The sequence below is a fragment of the Anopheles gambiae genome, chromosome X (assembly GCF_943734735.2).
Source record: "Anopheles gambiae chromosome X, idAnoGambNW_F1_1, whole genome shotgun sequence".
Lineage (NCBI taxonomy): Eukaryota > Metazoa > Arthropoda > Insecta > Diptera > Culicidae > Anopheles > Anopheles gambiae.
The window spans coordinates 7,841,375-7,861,440 of record NC_064600.1 but is presented as its reverse complement, the minus strand read 5'-3'; the positions used below and the strand labels follow the sequence as shown (position 1 = coordinate 7,861,440).

Below are 20,066 nucleotides of genomic sequence, written 5' to 3'. Positions count from 1 at the left end.
AAAAACATACAACACACACCCACACATACACACACACACACACTTGCACACTTAAAGGGAGCGAAGCATTCTAGTGCCCTAAGTCTTCCAAACGAGGTACCGCCACGCGCAAATTCCGTACCGCCGTCGCCGTGCACAAACGAAATCCGGTCGCCGCACAGTACCTCGTCGAACCAGGGCAGCGATTCGCTCTCCAGCTCCGAGCTGGCGCTGCACGACTTTGGGCTGCGCAGCAGCAGCCGCCGGGCCCGGCCGAAGGTGTCGAGCGCCGACTCGATACTGGCGATGTTCAAGAACTTTGCCGCGTCGAGCAGCGCGCTCAACACGCTGCCGTCGTCGATCGTCATCTCGCCGTCGTCGACGCCGACCGCCTCCAGCCCGCAGGACGACGTGCCGGGCGATGACGATTCGTCCACCTCGTCGAACCACACGCCGGTCAGCTACTCGAGCGGCGGCACGTCCGACTCGCCCGTCTTCTACCGCCAGAGCACGATCGAGGTGCCGGTGCTCGACGCGCTCAGTGCGCACAAGTCGTCGGTGGTGGTGTCGGCGGCGGCGGCGGCAGCCACCGGCAGCGGCAGCAGCGCCAGCAGCTGCAGCTCGTCCGCCGGCTCGGCCCAGCTGCACCCGCCGACGATCCTGCTCGAGATACCGAGCAACGGCATCAACAACAAGTGTCTGTCGCCGATCCGCGAGATGCCGACGCCGATACCGTCGCCCGCGCTGACGCCGATCATGCCGCGGCCGCAGCGGATGCGCACGCCCCAGTCGATCCACGACGAGTCGATGTCGGTGACGTTCAACAGCGGCTACGAGGACTATCACGTAAGTCGATCCACTAGTACATCCACGGTGGCACATGGTTAGTGTATTGCACATCCGAGCGCAAAAAAAAAATAAACATAGAAAGTCATCTACTTTAGCTGCCCATCTGTCCAACCGGGATGCGGCCGGGAGGACTCACTTCCCATGCCCACTATAGATCACATGTTTCCATCCATCTTGTTTCGTTTTGGTGTTTCTGTTTCTTTACTAAACAAACCGTTTCCCGAATGTTACAGACACTTTATAAAACCTTATTTTTTAACCCTTTTTGTGTTGTATAATTATAGATTCCGTTCTATGAACCCTAGCATACCTGTGCCCGCCCAACCCCTCCGAACGGGTGGGTTGCTTGGCGCACCGACCATTAACCCGTGCACCCGTGTCCCTTAGGTACCCTTTTAGGCCGCCGCCCAACCACGTTAGCGAACTGCTGTGCTCCTCTTACTCACGTTTCACGTTTCTCTGTCTAACCTATCTAACATCGACCCTGCCACACTCGTTGCCAACTCCAAATGCGGTCCCCAATCCCGACAAACCTGATCCTCCCGATCACTCCTGCACTCTCAGACACTTTACACACACAAACTCACACACCGTGTCGCCAATCCGCTGTTCCAACACGATCAAAACAAACACCGACCACCACCACCACCATAGCTCTACTAGCATTGATCCTAATCCTCATTGTATTCAGAAGTCCCATCAGCTTTCGATCGAAATACGGCCGCCGCCGCCGGACGAGCCGGAGCGCGGCGACTACTCGTCCTCCTCGCCGCCCGACAGCGACCCGACCGGCGACGGGCCGGCCGGTTTGGGCGTGCCGATCATCGCGATCGACATCCATCCGCCGACGCCGGAGCGTAAGAGCCCGGAGCGGCCGCGCGACCTCATCATACCGCAGCTGGTGATACAGCACCCGAGCCCGACCAAGGAGCGGACGGCGGTGGTAGTGATACCGGGGTCGCCGCCGCCCCAGCGCGCCAACCACACGCTCGACGCGACCATACTGGCGGGCGGTGGGACCAGCCGGCAGCAGCACCAGAAGCGGTAAGTTGCGGCACGAAGGCATGGTTCGAATTTCCCAGCGAGTTTCGGTTGCTGCTGATGCTGAAGGTTTGTGGTGTGTTAGGAGCTCTTTGAAGATGTCTGATACTTGACATAGGCAATATACATATCCTCCGAGGTGCTTTGGCATTCTTCAAGAACTACTCCAGATTTATGAATCAGCTTAAGGAATTCAGAATTTTGCAGATGAATCTGATTTACATCAGTGAGAACTGCAGCCTCGATGTTGTTCCAGATCCATTCTAAGATCGGTATGAAATTGAGATGAATTCCTGAACCGGTGCAAGTTGGCAATCCAGTAGGGTTTCAGGATGAGTTTGATGATGCGTTGCGATATTAGTTGCAAAACCGCAGGAGGTTCAGGATAAGTTCCAGGGCTGGATCATTACCAGAACCGATATTGTTTACAGATCCTATAGCAGGATCAAGGCAGGGTTGGAATTAATGTTAGGGTCAAAGTAGGTTCAGGATCGTGCGTTGAAGCCTCCCTCAAGTTCTCCCATAGCAAGCACTGACTATTCATAATGCGTGGTAACGTGGTTATTTCGTGGTTATTTCATAAGTTTCGAATGCCTGTATAGGTCTGCATGACCACATAGGTCGTTACGCCAAATATGAGTAGTATCACTGTCAGGAGCGGCATATATTATATATAAGTTCTTGAGTAGAGATTCGAAACCATTTCCATTTCTAGTATCGATAGATGTTAGATATCATATCGAGGATCAGATTTGGTATGAAGAAATATGGATAGTTGCAGATCAGTATCAGGATCAGTAAAATCAGTATCAGAACTGATGTAGATTTCAAATCATTTACGGAATTTACACTTGTAGACTTGCGATCGATCAAAGGACTAGGATCAGTTCGTTACCAATATTACGACCAATGTACAACCAGGATTGTCCCTACGACCGAGTTAAGATCAACTTAAGGTCCGATATGGATTCAGGATCTACTCCAAAATTGGTATGGACTAGGCAACTGTTTCCTTCATAATTACATCTTAAACGTTAAACGACAACCACGGCATCAGTAACGAACCTAAATAAACTAGTTTTAGCAAATCCACCGCATAATCGACGATCGATTCAACGTCTTCACCATAGCCCTCCTTCTCGCGCCGTTCCAGATTTCTGAAGCAGTGGGAAAAACCAACCTCGCTCGATCTCCCGTTCGATCCGCCGATGATCACGATCACCTGCAACAGCAGTGAGGTCGTGTCGGATGCGGAAGCTCCCTCGCCGGCCCATCCTCTGATGTCCAAAGGTTCCCGTGCGAACGGTGGGCCCGGTGGGCTCGGCCCACCCGGTAGCTCCGGCGGCATGTGCTACCTGAGCCCGTTCTCGATGTGTATCCGCGGCGACCGCGCTCCGTCCGAAAGCAATCTCAGCTCGTCCGGCTACTCCAGCATGGCCAGCCCCGGTCCGAGCCGGTGTGGTTCGAACAATCCCCTCTTTCCGAACGAATCCGACGACCCTGGGTCAGGTAAGGGGCACTAGCGTGCATGCACCTTGAATCCAAATGTAAACTTTTGGTCTCTCTTTCATCGTAATTTGTTGTTGTTGTTGTTGTTTCTCCTCCCATCCAGGCCCGCCCGGTCCCGGCGGCTATTCCGGCTTTCACGCACTGATCAACAATCGACGACAATCATCTAATGTAAGGAAAAAATCAACCGACAGTGGCAACGGTGCGGGTGGTACGCACGGCGGCCACACCGCAGGCTACAGCCACCATCAACCGTCCTCGTTTCGGCTGCGCTCCGACTCCGAGACGCTGTCGGACGAGCCGCTTCTCGAGTCGAATGACGAGGGCATCGGGACGGACCATCTCGATGAGAAGATCGAGGAGGGCGAAATCCGGAGCGCCAAGGAGCTGGAGCTGTACCTCGGCAAGGAGCTGATCCAAACCGGGCAGGACATCCTGAGCCAGGAGAGCCTCTCCATGTCGCAGCTGCAGCTGCCCGCCATCGTGATCCAGTCGGACGCGGGCTACGAGAAGCCGTCGCCCGTCTCCTCCCGCTCGGACAGTCCGCTGAGGTAAGGTCTGGGATCGGGATGCTCGGTACCAAAGCAAATAAATCAAACCCGTTCCCTTTTCGATTCTCATCAGCGAACGCAACGCCAGCATGGAGCGCTTTTCGCCCATGTTCTACGGCAAGAAGGACCAGCAGCTGCCGTTCACCGACTCGGACGGCCTGTACGACTTCCCGTCGTCCGATGGCAAGGGCGGCACGGGCAGCACGGTGGCGACCGCGCACCGCAAATGCGTCGGCCGCAGGAAGGAGCGCCGGGTGGCCCGCACCGACCGGGCGGCAGCACTGCAGTCCCCGTCCAAGGGGACCACCACCACGGTGCTGCTGGAGATACCGGGCAGTAAGGAGTCCGCGGCCGGTGGCCAGCCGCACGGTCATCAGCACAATGCGGCCGGTGGGAAGTTCGTCGGGACGGTGCCCACCACCCGCAAAAGCCCGAAGCGACGGGTACATCGGCCGCCGCTCGCCAGCAGCTCCTCGTCCACCGAGTCGCTAACGTCCATGCGGGAGTACGCGATCCGATCGTGCAAAGGTATAAAGGGTTGATAGTAGAAGGGGGGCGGGGGGGGGGGGGAGAGAGGTCTGGTGCTGGTGAAGCTTTGATGTTTGGTTTCGGGAAGATTCATCTGCATTGATACTAATGTTGGGTTTCATGAAGCTTTCGTGGAGTTTCATTCCTATCTTCAGTGATGAGTGATTCGAATCGTGAATCGTATCTTCAAAGATTCACGAATACCTAAAGATTCACAAATCTTCAAAAATTAACGAATCTTCAAAGATTCACCAATCTTCAAAGATTTACGAATCTCCAAAGATTTACGCATCTTCAAAGATTCACGAATCTTCAAAGATTCATGAATTTCTAAAAAATCACGAATCTTCAATAATTCATAAATCTTCAAAAAATCATTCTGATTCTGATAAATTTATTAAAATTCATATATCTCCATGGTTTTATGAATGTTTAGAGATGTATGATTTCCAAAATATTGATTTTGTCCAATCCCACCTAAAACTTACCCGTAGTGGGTTGAAGCCTTGTATAGGCTAGTATGACCACGTAGGTTGTTACAGCAAGAAGAAGAATAATAAAAAGCTTGAGCATTATGATTTATTAGTGATTTATGAATCCCTTGAGATTCATGAATGCCTAGAGACTCGTTAATCTTTTGAGATATAAGAATCTTTTGAGATTCATGAATCTTTCTATGGAATTGAGAGTTTTGGAGATTCAAAAACCATCAAAAAATGTATAAAAACCTATGAGCCTTTGCAAGATGCAAACGTCAAGGTTCATGAATCTTCCAGTCCCAGATTAAGATGCAATTACTGACTCATCACAGCAATGAATCATCCCAGAACAAACCTCAGTGGACCAGGCACTCATCATGAAGATAGCGGCCTACTTACGATTTTTCTTCGTTTCCCCTTGCACGCGCGACCGTCCACAGATCTAACCAGCGTGACGCAACTCTCCGCCGCGAAAGATTCGGCGGAAGGGTGCAATTATGGCGATGCGAAAGGTGAGGTAGGTACAGTGCAGTCGAGCTCTCCAAAGTAAGCGAGAGAGCGCGAAAGACCCCCCCAAAAACTATGCAATGTGGCATTAGGTTTCGCTCCACCGGAGGGGGTCGGTATTGCGTCCGCACCGCCTAGTTTGCTCGGCCCCTCTAGGACCCCACACTCGCTCGTGTTTTCGGAACCTCGTTACATGTACCATCCCTTTTTGTCTCCATGTTAACTTTTACCTAGTGTGTAGTTCCCTGTTCGGCAGAGTTCTTGGCTGTTGCGCATCGTCCAATTTGTGTCGAAAATGTTGTGGTTCACTCTCTTGTGTTAGTCTTCAGCAACGACACGAAAAAACCCAGCCGGATCACAACATTTCCCTGGGGGTGCAGTCCCGGCAAGACATACACACTCGCACGGTCTCCCTAAGGTCCTCTGTGAATTCTGAGTCCAGCATATATAACAGTGGGTAGAATAGTCGCGTTAGAGATTCTGGCGTTAGAGCAGCGATTTTACCATCCCTTTCTTCTCCTCCCCCTCCTCCTCTTCCTCCTCCTCCCTACACATCTCGTGAACAGGGGGTTTCAAGTCTTCTTACCACTAAGGGACCCCCGACGCCCTAAACCCTGCTAGAGTCCGCGCGCTGAGCTCTGGAACGTTTGCTCCAACTGAAAGTGTTCTGTTAGCTGGGTAGGGCGATACTGTGCAAGGTGGTAGGATAGGGGTTTCACCTTCGTTTTTCCAACTCGCGCAGAAAAACACACCCGACGACCAGCAACCCGGAAGTGCCCGAGCGGCTCCTTCCACCAAATAATAATTGCGTAGTTATTGTTAACAGTCAACCCACACCAACATACACACACATACACACCGTATCCATACTATGAGTTTTAATCTGCATCGCATCATCGCCTCTCTGCCTCACTCTCACACACACTACCCCCACTCTCTCTCTTTCTTTGTCTCTCGTTCATCCAGCAGCCATCATTCATCGTAGCAAATGTCACTCTTAGTACACACCGTTACTGTACAAATCTGGTTACTTTGGTGGATTTCGTTGGTTTTGGGCATCGCACCGGCCCACCTGTTTGCCGATTAATTCTCCCTGTTACTCTAGCGCGTTAACTCTCTAGTTAGTTTTGCAGCCGTGTGTTGCCGTATTTGTTTCCTGTTTGTTTTGTTTCGTACTCTCGTTGAACGCTTGCAAACTATTCCGTTTCTTTTACTCTGCGTGTATTCTTTTTTTTTCATCTTTTCGTTTTTGTGTGTGGCCGTGCTGTTCCGTTGCGTTTTGACAGTTTTGCGCGTTTGACACGTTTTAGTGTACATATTATGTAACCTTCTAGTAACGCAGTTTACACAGTTGTTTCTGTTTAGTTTTGGGTTTTTGGTTCACTAGGTAGTCACGTAATGTAACTGTTGTTTTTTTTTTTAAATAATAGTTTAACAATTAATCAAATAAAAACCATTGCCGGCTGCCTACATTCGCAGGGGTTGGGGCTGCGAAATCCGCCCAGGTTTTTGCAGTGATGTGCTTCGATTTTTTCTTTCCGTTTTTTTTTTCATTTCGATCCGTTTGCCTCTGCACATACGAACACATTAGCTATGTGTGTGTGTGTGCGTATTTATATAACCATCTGTCCGTGTATGTAATGGCCGAGCTGTACTTAATCGTACTTTGCGAATTTTGCGTTCCGTTTTGCGCGTACTCGTAGCGTACAATAGTTACTACAGTGTTTGTCCACTTGTTACGATTTTGTTAGCCTACTAGAACAGAATATCTTACATATGTCACAGCAAACAAAAAAAAAAAAAACAAACAAATACAAGATCCATCTCCAGTAGCGCGCAACGTACACTAGCGCACGTCCACTATCGATGTGACAGGTGTTACGCGGATTAAATTCAGTTTTGTTTTGCTTTCCCGCCCCTTCCCTCGCCCACACTATCTGCTTCCCATCGCTCCCGTTCGTGGACCGAACCGTGGTCGATTGCGCAGGAAGCGTCCACCAACCCGATGGTAGCGAAACCACCGGCCCCGGCAGAAGAGATCCGCAAGCCACCGTACAAAATTCGCCGGCTGAAAGCGATCGGCAATCAGATCAGGTGAGCAGTGAAACGTACCTACCTTTCCTTGAAACGCGCACTCATCGCCCCTGTTCCGCTGTTGCAGGTTTTTGCGTCGCCTGGAGCGGAGCATCCACCGGAAGGAGCAGCCGGCCCAGCCGTCCGACGAGGACCTGATGAGCGAGGGCGGCGGCATGAAGGATTCGCCCAAGATGTCCTCGCCGCTGATCCGCTTCAAGCAGTCGCAGATCGACGAGGAGGACGAGTCGGAGGAGGACGACAGTAAGAGCAGATACTACTCAAACGCGCTGAGCAAGGTAAGGCGGGGTACCGGTAGGGGGCCTTTGGCGAGATTGTGTGTCCACTGCCGTGTGCTGTAGCGTGATAGCATTGCGCGAACCTTCGCCGCGTGAGCGATCTAGTTTATTTTTGTATATACGTGTGTTGATGTATCTCAATGTTAGCTCGCCAGATGGAACGGTGGTGCACTTACTGGGGAGTTTAATTAGTGGATCCGATTCTTAAATCACGAGAGCCCCAGCTTCATGCGCTCTAATGAGTGGCACTTCAACAAAACTTCAAAAATCTCAAGATTTAAGATTCGGTTCCTGGATTCAGATCGGAACTCTTCCGTAGATGCAGTTTTAGTGAGGTTGTACAGTACGAGAAGAACCAGAATTCCCACCCAGGGATTTGAATGTCAACCGTTGCCGTATACCTGTGGCTGTGTATATGTGTGTACAGAGGATAGTGTGTCACTCGGTAGATTGCTACTAGCAACGATTACGATTTTTCTTTGAGCGGTTTTTGAACGGAACACTTTCTATTCTTCACTAACCAAATCGCGCGCCCTCTCCAAACGCAGCATTGACAGGATTGAGAGCTATCTGCGCCTGCACAGACACAGACACACACGGAACGGTGGAACCAATCGGCGACCCAAGGGCATCACAAGCGTGGCATCACGTGGAGCACAAAACACTGTACCTCTTTCTCTCCCCTCCCACCCTTTCCCTTCTTTTTCTTTTTGCTTCCCGTTTCGTTCCAGCAGCAGCAGCAGCTTCAGCAGCAGCAGCAGCAGCTGCTGCTCCCGGCAGAGCCGAACGCCGCCAACTCGAACGCCCGCCAGCACGGCAAGATTTCGCGGCAGCGGCGCGTCCCAAGCCACGACTGTTACGCAGCCAAGCCATGGTCCGAGGCAGAGTGCAAGCTGCTCGGCGGGGACGTCACCAGCGACTGAGGGGTGAAGGGGCAGGTGGAAATGGGGAAGAATTAGCTAGGCCGCATCGAAAACGTACACAAACTAAACCCAGCCCCGCTACTAAGTATTTGTAACGTAGCGTAACCTACCGTAACGCAATGTAACGTTTCGTAACGTAACGCACCGTAACGTAGCGTAACAGAGCGGGCGTGTCAGAGTCAAAGACAGTTGAAATTAAATTACTAATAGCAATATAGCGCACGGAAAACACACACACACACTCACTCACACAAGTTCTCTTACAAACATGCATATAGCAAAAGCATAAGCAAAACAAAACAATAGAAAAACCACAAAGCAGCATAGGAATAGAACGCCACGATGCGTGATAAAACAGAGCAGAGTGTTACTAAGTCCTTGCAATGCGCAATGGAGAGCAAAGAAAAACCAACCTGACATCCACTCGCTACTAAAACGCTGCTACGATAAACGATTTTGCAAATGTTTATATGTGTTCAGTTTCCGATCTAAAACATTTTAAACGCATGTTGCATGTAACGCATACGATGTGAATATGTATTATATAACGTGTAGAACAGATAGAAATGTGAATTAATATTCAGAAGCAGCAGCGAGCGAGGGAGCGAGCGAGAGAGAAGTAGCTACTTATGGAAGTAAAACAAAACGAGTATTTTTTTGCTACTGATAACACTTACCCCACTGGCTTAGTAATTGTGCCCGACAGTAAGACAGTTTGCACCACCACATAGGCACTCTGAGCGCACGCACACACACATACAAACACACCCACACACAAACATAATTGCACTCATCCTCACAACGTAGTAGCAACTGGCAGTAGATAGCACCGTCATAAGCACCAGCACACGCACGCACTGGTTAGAGTAGTGTTGAAGATTAGTCAAACCAGCAAGGAAAAGAAGCAGATAGAAAAATAGTAATCATAACTACGAATACATCACCGGAACAGAGACTGATTTTCTAACGTAAGTGAAACCAAGCAGCAACCAAAAACAAAACAAAACAAAAACGGGCAAACGAGTGCATCTAAAAGAGGGTGCTCACAAACACACTGAAACACTCACACATACACACACGCGCACACTGTTTCAGTTAGCTTGCGCTCCATTACCGCCCATCTTAGGTGGGTGTGAGTGTGTGTTTGTACAATATCGATAGAAAGTCACTCGAGCTCGTTGTGTGTGCGTGTGTGTGTGTGTGTGTGTGTGTTTGCTACTATTGGCCCCTTGTTCGGTGCACTTAGGTTCGGTCACAGTGGGTGTGAGTGTGTATGTGTGTGTCGTCCATTAGGTGTTGTATTTATTCTCCATCGCTACTTGGATTCTCGATTTAAATGGTGAACTAATGTTAATAGATGTTTGTAGTACGATCAAATAGTAACATTATTACATCGTCACACTCACAACCCACACACACACACACACACATACACACAACGTGTATTTATGTCGTTTGTTGCGTCACAGTCGTGGTTCAGGCACAGGTAACAAAAAGAATAGGGATGATTATTCAGTCCCACACTAAGCCATAAAATAGGTGTAGTCACTCACGCACATATGCTCATCTTACGGATCAATGTCGTTTGCTTTCGTACACCGTACCGTGTAACATTGCCACGCGCATACACACACACACTCATTCAACCCTCATTAGTCGTAATGCCACGGGGCAGGGAAGGATACTCTGTTTCAACGTGTTTTACCAAATGCTACTAGTTCAAATAGAGGGCGCCACCAGCGCCCAGTGTGTCCAGCAGTTGGTGTTGGTGGCAAGGCGAACCCTTCTTCTTTAAATGTGTACATTTTGTTCCATTTTCGTACCGCAGCAGCTCGTGCATGTCGTGTCAGAACTAAACTGACTAAATACACTCTCACTCATACAAAACATCCCTACAAACATTTGTCCGCTGGTGTGCATAGTTTTTGTTTGTTTGTTCGAAAGGAAGAACAAAACAAAAAACTAAAAAAAAGACGAAGCAAATATGCAACAAAATCAATACAAATAATGTTAGCTTTAAGTCTACATTGGATCCGGTGGGGGAGGGGAAGGGAAGAGAGAAGGAACTCAGCATACGGGTTGCAAGCGAACTACAAATCCCAATTCAAGATTTGCCTTCCACAAACAACAACCACACTACTCAACAACTACGTCACGTACACCAAACACTCACACGAACGCGCGCGCGTACATACTACTTACACTTACGCTGGTATTTGTGTGTAAGGTTTGCGTTGAAAGGAAAAAAAACTAAAACCAAAACAAAAACAAAAACAAAAACAAGGAAAACAAACCAAAACTGACGACTACGTCCTAAGCTTTCGAGTACTTATAAGTAGCATTTAAACGAAACAAACACAAAACCAAAAAAAACTCTATTGTTCCGTTAACTGTTGATTGTTTTGATGCGATTTTGATGCGTAACGCCTACTACAAATTTACGAAAACTATTGCGGAAGCGTGCAGGAAGCAACCGGCAACGGAAGTGGAAAATGGAAACAAACATCACTACTACCGTGTGCTCTACACGTCTTACAGAGATTTAAAACTAGGACCAAAAAACGAAACACATGATGTATAATCATACCCTTACTTAAACAAACCGAAACAAAAGAACAAACAAAAAAAAAGCCCAAACGTACGAACGAAACATAAAACAAGAGAAAAAAAGAATTAAAAAAAATGATGCCTTCTGTGATAAGATTTAAAACCCGCGGGAGGGGGAAAAAGGGGGGCTGGGGGATGTAGAAAGCGAATGAGAGGGATGAGGAAGGGGGGGGGGGGGGGGTAGAGGAGTTGAAAACAACAACAAAGAGTAACAAAAAGAAAAACAAAACAAAAACACAATGCAACATAAAGAAAACCCCAAAATCCGTTTTTTCGGTTTTTTTTCGAATTTTCGTAACGGTTTTCGCATCCGCGTGGCTCGGGCGAAAATATCGTAAAAGCACACCAACACGTCACATGCACTCACACATGCACACACACACCCACAAAGCTCAACTGGGGCACCCTAGCTGGCGGCAGCCATCACAGCACCGGACAGCCCAAGGAGTCCCAAGCCGCCCTCGCCCTCGCCTGCTGGTTGGCCCCATTTCCCCCTGTCCTGTGGTTTTTGCTCCTCTTCGGGCAAATATTCGAGTATAATGCAACATTTCCGGTTGTGGCACGTGGCACGATTTGAATGGAAGATGTATGTATGTGTTGTATGTCGTGGGCGGCCCGACGCCGCACACACCCGCCAACCCCGGGCGGCGAAGGGCCGGCCGGACAGGTAGATAGCACCATTTTTTTGCACGTGAACATACAAACAAAACAATGCAAAGAAAGAAGCAGAAGAAGAAAAGGAAGAAAACACAAGTAATAATGAAAACGTCTCTAACTGTTCATTTTTTTCCAAAACTAATAGCAATAATACAAAAGCAACATTACCAACTAGTGAAGAATCAGGTAGATGGGTGAGAGAGAGGGAGAGAAAGAGAGATATAGAAAGAGAGAGAGAGAGAGAGAGAGAGAAGAGAGAGAGAGAGCGAGAGAGCGAAACAGTATCGAACAAACTCCTACGATACTTACAAATTACTTTACAAGCAATGTATTTCATAAAGCTGGTATTCGGTGTTTTAACGGTTAATTGCAACAAAAAAAATCACTCTAGGTTAAGCGATGCAACTACAAAGGATAATGGAAGAGTAAAGCATGAAAAGGCAAAAGGGATACAAAGAGCAACAAAACGAGAAAAGGAAAGATGAAAAGAAAAGAGAAGGAAAAGCAAAAACAAAAACGGAACAATAGAGAGAAAAAGTAAAGTGAAGAAAGAACATGAAAAAACATTCACTAACAGCAGCAAAAGGCAGCAGCAGAGGAACAGGCAGAAAAGGAAAGAGGAGAGGAAGAGAGAGAGAGAGAGAGAGAGAGAGAAAGAGAGAGAGAGAGAGAGAAAGAGAGAGAGATACATAAATTGTTATATAACGAGAAGAAGAAAAAAAAACTAATTACAATTCCACCGCAAAACTTATTACGTTTAAGGCTAATTGTTTACTATTTAAAGATTACCAATATGTGCACTTTTCTAAGTAAGTTTATGGGCAATGCGAGAGAAAGAGAGAGAGAGAGAAAGAGAGAGAGAGAGAGAGAGAGAGAGAGAGAGAGAGAGAGAGAAAGAGAGGAAGCAACAACACTCTAAATGAAGAAAAAGAAACGAAGCGAATCTCAACGACCCATGGGCTGGCAAGCAGAGCAAAAACAAAAAAAAACAACCTAAAGCTGTTAATTACTGACCATGTATATGTTCTTAGACATCTATCGATAATAAAAACTAAAACCCTACAAAAAAAACAACAACCCAACACATCCCCACCCGACATCAAACAATCTCCTCCGCAAAAACGGCATCTATTACCCGGCGCTCTAGCAGCAATCGAACACGACATCGAACATGAAAAATGTATGGGATTTGACATGTTTGTCTTGTTTGTTTGTTTGTGTCTGACAGTGCACCTCCATATGATTATATGGGTTTGTTCGTGTCGGATGTCGTGTTCGATTGCTGCTAGAGCGCCGCCTTAGTTGATGTTTGTGTTGGAGTTTGTTTGTTGTTGTTTTTTTTTTCTTCAGTTCCCACATTGACCCTCGATGATGACAGTGATCCTTCTGCACAAGCAAGTAGTGCAGGAGCGGAAAAAGCGGAAAGAAAAGCTCACCACAAGCTGAAGAAGCGGACGAAACAAGCGCGCTCGATTCGCGCTGAAAGGAGAAAGAGACACGAACAGTGCGTGCGGCCCGCTCGCTCCACAAACAAACGGCGCGTGCGTGTGTGCGTGTGTGTGCGAGCGCTTGCCGAGCTGTCATTGAAACGCTGCAGGCATGCGTCGTGCGGTGCCGCGCATTTACAACCGCCGGTCGAACGCTTGAACCGTTGTTTACCGTGCCGCTAGCAGCAATAAAAACCCTCCGCCGGCCACTGTTGCGACCCGTTTCGGGGTGAGCAAGTGTGCGGCAACGATTGACGAACGATCCCGCAGGACGGGGCCACCCCGCACGCACACCATCCCGCGGAACTGTACCGCCGGGTCAGCACCCGGACGCGGCATAGCAAACGCTGCGCCGCCGATGTGACGACGCTCTGTGTATAGCGACCAGGCAGCGATTGGTGGCCAATAGGAGAGCGAATCATTGCGCGCATCGGTTTCTATTGATACTGCCTGCCCACCGTCCGATACGAACGAACACCTTCCGCAGGGGTTGGAGGGGTGGGGGAAGAGGGAAAGAAAAACTAACGGGGCCTAGCGGCCAAAGGGTACGGCGAGCGGTGTGTGCAAGCGGTGCGAAGAGCTGTGTTGTGGTTTGTGTTTTTTTGCTTTGGTGCGTGCTGCTTTTCTTCGTGTGTGCGTGTGTGTATTGTGTGCGCGTCCACTGGTTGTTTCCGGGTGAGCGGGGGACGGGGCGGCGGTGCGCCCGCAGTAGTGCCCGAGCGACAACAGTGAACAACAAATGGCAAACGTAAACAAGAAGCATCCAGCCGGGAATGCTCGGGCAGCAGGGTGAGAGTGGCACGGGCCCCGGACTCGTCGCGAGGTTCCCTCCTCTCATTCTCCCTTCTGCCAGGAGCCTGGCCAGAGTGGGGAGCGGGTGGTGAGGTTGGTGAGAGACGCAATCAACTTGTGAGCCAGGACACTTACTTCCGAGGTGGTTTTTTCCGAGCCACCATCAAGCCAGTGGCTAAAAGTACACAAACACAAACACAAACAAACACATACACACAGACAGTGATACATTAACTGATTCGTGTTCGCGTAATTCGCGCCGCCAACAAGAATAGCCAGCGACGTTCGGGCGTCCAGTGTGCACGGGTGAGCATAATCCTCTTCCCCCCCACCCCCCTTCACCCTCTTCCACCGCCTCCCGCGGGTAAGGAAACGGTTGTGCGGGTGGGGTTGTAGCAGGGTGATGAGGTGTGCTGCACCATGCTCGGCGCACGATAGCAGCATTACCGCCCAACCACAACAACACAAAGAAGAGGAAGAAGAAGAAGACGAGGAGGAGGAAGAGGAGGACGATCGTCCTTGCCACCACACACCCACCGCATCAACCGGTGACCATGGAGACGCCAAAGAAATCGGTGGCCGCTGCGGCATCGTCGTCGTCCGTTGCCTCCACTGCAGCGCCACCGGGCAGCAAATCGGGCACGTCGACGAGCAGCAGCAATAGCAACGCTGCAACCACCACCACCGCCGCCACCACGACAGCGACCATCAACAGCGCGCTGGCAGCCACAGCGGCGGCACCGTGCGGCAAGGAGGCCCCGACCGAGGCCCAGCGCAACATCCAGCGGTTCTGGCCGGGCGTGATGCGCGAGATCCAGCAGATCGAGTACGTCGAGCCGGGCAACCAGCTGCTGCCGCTCGCCCGCATCAAGAAGATCATGAAGCTGGACGAGGAGGTGAAGATGATCTCGTCCGACGCGCCGCTACTCTTCTCCAAAGCGATCGAAATCTTCATCCAGGAGCTGACGCTCCGGGCCTGGCTGCACACCGAGCACAACAAGCGGCGGACGCTGCAGCGGAGCGACATCGCGATGGCGATCACCAAGTACGATCAGTTCGACTTTCTGATCGACATCGTGCCGCGGGACGAGATCAAGGGCAGCTGGAAGGTGTTTGACGGTCCGGCGCAGGATGAGTGTGCAGCCGGTGGTGGCGGCGGCCCGGCTAGCACCGGGGGCGGTGAAGCGGTGGCTTCCGCGTCCACCGCCACCACGAGCGAGGGGGCGGCGGGCGGTACGAACGGGACGGCGGACGACATGCAGTACATCATGCAGCTGGCCCAGCAGCACCGGCTGGTGCAGCCCGGCACGGACAAGGGTTCCTGCACCGCCACCACCAACACCACCAGCAGCACCGCCACCACCTCCTCCCTGACGAACGGGGCGACGACCGTGCTGGACCTCGCGACGGTAATGACCGGCACGCAGCAGCTGCACCAGCTATCGACGGTGGCGGCGGCAACCAAGCCGGCGAAAGGGGTCGTCGCGGGGACGGAGCAGGAGACGGCGGGCGCCACCCTACTACCCTCACCAGCCCAGGTATGTGCTCTCCTGCTTGATCGTGGTGGAGGTGTCCCGCATTTACAAGCTTCCCTTTTATCTTTCTCTGTCTCTCTTCCAGCCCACGATACAGACCGCGACCGGTCAGAGCCTCATCCTGGCGAACGGGGGCGCTGGGGCACCGGGTGGCATTGCGAACGGTAGCGGCCAGCTCGTGCCCGCCAGCCAATCGGTCCAGCTGCTGCAGCACGTCATGACGCCGACGGGCGAAATCACGCAGATACCGGTACCGCGGCGTTCGATCGCACACCGGCAGCACCAGCCAGCGCTGCAAAATGTCATGAGCATCACCTGAAGTTTTCCCACCGACGAAAACAGTGAACAAATCCAGCTTGAAATTCATTGGTGATACTCAATGAGAGTGCGTCATGACATGCCGAACACGACATGGGAGTGTTTGAGTCGACCGCGATATTCGGACTGACAAGCTGAGCTTAATGCCGGCGCAAGCATAATCACGACTTTTTTTTACTGGCTGTGTGCAGTGCTGCTAAATGTGATTGTTACACTCACCAACACTCATGACTGCCACGAAGCTCAAATCAGATCACGTACACATCTGAGATGATCAAAGGTAAGATTCAAACTGTTGGTGGACCAATCGCTTGCTTGATGCCATTTTGTTTAGCACCCCACTTTTGATCACTCCCTTGGTCATGACATTTTCTGTCAGTGATCATCACGACACGAAAACAAAGTGACTGACCAAGAGTTTGTTGCACAATATGTCACCAAGCATGTGATGGTCCCACCAACTGTTTGAGTCTCACCTCTGATCATCACAGTAGAGCTCGTGACGCTGACAATAATTTTGTTTCAGCCGGAATTTGTCATGACTATGTCAGTGACATTTTGCAGAACTGATCACAGTATTAAAAAAAAAGTCATGACATAGTGACTAAACAAGCGTTGGTCGTAAAAATGTCACGTAGCATGCATTGGTCACACCAATCGTTTTGACTATCACCTCTGATTATCACCATTGAGTACGTAAAGCTGACATGGATTTTGTTTCAGTCAGATTTTGTTATGACACTTACAGTGACATTTTGCTGCATTGGCCCCAGCTGCTACAAACCCTTTTTCACAAACCATGCTATTCACACACACACATACTCTCTGTATTTGTAGATTTCGATACCACAGAGCCAACTGAACTTTCTGCGCACGGCCGGTCCCGGCGGGGCTCCGAACAGTGGCCAGCCGTTCTTCATCCAGACGGCACCGATGCAGAGCGGGCCCACGATCATACACACCGGCCCGACCAGTGTCTTTCTCAGCGCCAATCAGCTTCAGCAACTGCAACAGCAGCAACAGCAACAGCAAAACAATCACAATCAAACACAGCAGCAGCAACAGTGCCAACAGCAGCTGCAAAGCAACCATCAACACCAAAGGGATTAAACGCTTTGGGGATTAAACGTTAACTGTAGTGATGAGTAAGGTTGGCAAAGATCCGCTGTCGGCTCCGATCCGACTCCGATAGTATCCGCCCAGCATTATCCGGAGTCGTCTGGAGGCGGCTACTGCCGACTCCGGACGACTCCGAATGACTCCCACTCCGGGTGGAAGTAGTGGTTCGTATTTTGCCGGAGTCGGATTCGGACTAACAATAGCCGACGTCGGATCGGAGTCATGGGTGCGCTACAAAGAGCACATCACTAGTTAACTGTGAAGCGTCCCGAACACCGTTAGTAGTACTTTAAGTTTGTGAATCCCCCTTTTAGAGAGGACGACAGAGAAGGAGAGAGAGAGAGAGAAAGAGAGAGTAGCATAAGTACAATTGAACGGCTCAGCTGAGGAGTTGTTTTGTAGAAAAGTGTATCCCCTTTTTGGTTTCAGTTGAGCTGATTTTAGCTTGATTGCGACATGAAATTGTTCCCCACAAACACACACACACCCGGCAGTAGGGAAAGTAATGCATTTGTTGCCTACGTACGGCCTTTCACCGTACGCTCTGGGGTAGTATTGTGTTGTAGGTGTCCCTTCGAGCGGAAGCCGTTTTTTATTGACTGTACAGTTTGTGCGTAAAAACTGCGCCACTTAGAAGGCCCGCGTGTGTGTGTGTGTGTGGCCCTGGTGCAGGCCAGTAGCTAGTAGTATACTGTCATTCCGTCGTCTCAGACACACACACACACAATTTTGATCCGGTTTGACGTCCTGCAAAAAACAAAAAAAAACGAAATTAGTGTACAACACAGTGTAATCCCGTCGTGCAGAATCGTGATATTGCATGGGTATCTGTTTGGTACAGGGAAAACACAACTAGTAAACCACACACACACACACACACACACTCAGTGTATTGTGACTGCATGTGTGTGTGTGTTTTTTTTTTATTTTCTTTCTCAAAGCTAGGACAAAGTAAAAGCGTTACACAAAACACAGAACAAATCACTGTAAGGAAATTAGGTATGCACTCCAGACGAGTCCCAGGCGTCCTAGAATTTTGGAACTCTATTTTCTATCATGTTTTTTTTGTGCACTTTTAAACCCATTACGAAAGCATTGAAATACAAGTTTAGCCCCAGACGTTGGCCACCAGACACCAGGTTTCAGCCCGTATCCCTCCCGCAACAACCCCCTTTTCCGTGGCGATCTCTCTTTCGCCCAATAGGGTCGTGTTCATGTTTGGCGGGCTTTTTTCTTTCGTGTAAGCGTATGTTTATATTATTTATATAGCAAAAGGTCGCTACCAGCGGAAGCGGAGCGCGTGACGGTGGGGACGTTTAGTGTTAGTTTTAAGGTTTTTTTTTTTAAATATTCAACACACTACTACTGCTGCTGAAACTGTAAATATGGCCGTGGTGAAGATATATAAAAGAGAAACAAAAGATGTAATAATGCAAGCTCAACCTACCTGTACAGAGCCGAGCATAGAGCAGCCGCGTTACGTTGGAGGAGCCGCAAAAATCGGACGAAACGAATCGAAGCACACACACAGACGCACGCAACAAGGCAGTGGAATTTTTTGTTTCTCTCACAAAGAAGTGATTCTGAATTCACAAAAAATCAGTTGAATGTAATGCAAACATATGTTTACTGTTCCGTCAAAACCCGCCTCGGCCATACAAAACTACCCTGTACTACTACTACCTGTAGGTATTCGATTATCATATCAGTCGAGTTACCGATTCAAAATAGCAGCCGTTGCTTGTTTTAAGCCGTTTGTGCTTGTTTGAGGTTGAGCTGGTTGAATTTGAAAAGAAAAGAAAAGTGTGGCCCCCAAAATGGTTCTTACCTTACAACCTACACTGACTACATGAACTACAGACATGAAAAGAGTGAAATGTTTATTTTTTCCTGGTACTGCTACCTCGTTGCGTGTCCCGGTTTCGCGTCCGTTTTGCGACAAAGTACAGTTTATTTTTAGCATTTTCCCTAAACATTTCCTTTTAATGTGAATATTACACGTACTAAAAAAGAAAGAAAGATGAATAAAATTCCCTATGTGAGAGATGAAATTATGCAACGTGTGTGTGTGTATTTAAGACAACAACAAATATGGTATGGCCATCCCATTATGTTTTTTAAACCGCAGCAGCAGTTGAAGGAAAGGGTCGTTTGTGGAGCAGTAAGATCTTCGTTTTCCAAAGAACTACGCGATGTGTTATGAATGTGGAGTGATTAGCCACGTGTTTTAAAATTGTGTTTAGGAGATCGTCATTAATACGCAATAATTTATATCATGACAAATTATTCACTGTGTCCTATTCCTATCAGTTCTCTACATGCTATTTTACTATTTCTTCTCATGATTAACATTTTCTGATGTATTTAAACATGTGGAGATGTTTACGGATATGTTCAAAAGCTGTTTTTGAGAAAGAAGCAAATCGTTTGGCAAAGTACTGTCTTTAGAGACTCCAGACTGGTGCTTAGAATTTAGCGAATTCTATTAAACAAGTGTCTCAGAAGTTTAGATTACATGTTAGAACTGACTGGGTTGGATACTGTTTAAATGTGTACGTAGAAATATGAAGAAAAAGTAGCAAAATTTAAGTAGCAAATTATCAATTATTATCCCGGCCTTAATGGCGGACGCCTCCACGCCATCCTGTCACCTCAATTTGGGCCTACCGCGAGAGGAGGGTCTAACAAGACTTTACGGAAGCCTGGCGTGCTTGATCTCGGTAATTACAATACCGTCGGATTTGTATCGGTATCGGTACTATATAGGTGCTATATAGTCCCAGCTTCGTTCGTCGCGACAGGTTCTTTGAGGT

At 49.1% G+C, this 20,066-nt stretch overlaps 2 protein-coding genes across 13 annotated transcripts in view; both read left to right on the top strand.

Annotated features, from left to right (window-relative positions):
* Window positions 1-14,750, top strand: part of LOC1271796 (uncharacterized) — a 33,650-nt gene extending 18,900 nt beyond the window's left edge. For 4 of the 12 annotated variants that reach the window (XM_061659161.1, XM_061659167.1, XM_061659125.1 and 1 more), the window contains 9 exons: window positions 58-825; window positions 1,520-1,872; window positions 3,023-3,378; window positions 3,482-3,929; window positions 4,003-4,457; window positions 5,377-5,453; window positions 7,431-7,537; window positions 7,605-7,815; window positions 8,547-14,750. In XM_061659161.1, coding sequence (XP_061515145.1) covers window positions 58-825; window positions 1,520-1,872; window positions 3,023-3,378; window positions 3,482-3,929; window positions 4,003-4,457; window positions 5,377-5,453; window positions 7,431-7,537; window positions 7,605-7,815; window positions 8,547-8,738 — 2,967 coding nt within the window. In that variant the 3' untranslated portion in view covers window positions 8,739-14,750. Of the gene's footprint in view, window positions 1-57; window positions 826-1,519; window positions 1,873-2,999; window positions 3,379-3,481; window positions 3,930-4,002; window positions 4,458-5,376; window positions 5,454-7,430; window positions 7,538-7,604; window positions 7,816-8,363; window positions 8,516-8,546 lie in introns of those variants that run through there. The other 8 variants (XM_061659205.1, XM_061659139.1, XM_061659150.1 and 5 more) reach the window with 7 other exon arrangements.
* On the top strand, window positions 13,267-19,304 carry LOC1271801 (nuclear transcription factor Y subunit gamma). Its single transcript, XM_061659232.1, has 3 exons — window positions 13,267-15,819; window positions 15,902-16,066; window positions 16,972-19,304. Exons 1-3 carry the CDS (start codon window positions 14,836-14,838, stop codon window positions 17,242-17,244), a joined length of 1,422 nt encoding a protein of 473 aa, XP_061515216.1. The 5' UTR covers window positions 13,267-14,835; the 3' UTR covers window positions 17,245-19,304.
* Window positions 19,305-20,066: the final 762 nt, after the last annotated feature.

Excerpts from the sequence above, each read along its gene's own strand:
- LOC1271801 (XM_061659232.1), top strand. The coding sequence starts at position 14,836 with ATGGAGACGCCAAAGAAATCGGTGGCCGCTGCGGCATCGTCGTCGTCC. Across the intron at positions 15,820-15,901 it reads TACTACCCTCACCAGCCCAG|CCCACGATACAGACCGCGAC; the intron begins GTATGTGCTCTC and ends TCTCTCTTCCAG. Across the intron at positions 16,067-16,971 it reads GCGAAATCACGCAGATACCG|ATTTCGATACCACAGAGCCA; the intron begins GTACCGCGGCGT and ends CTGTATTTGTAG.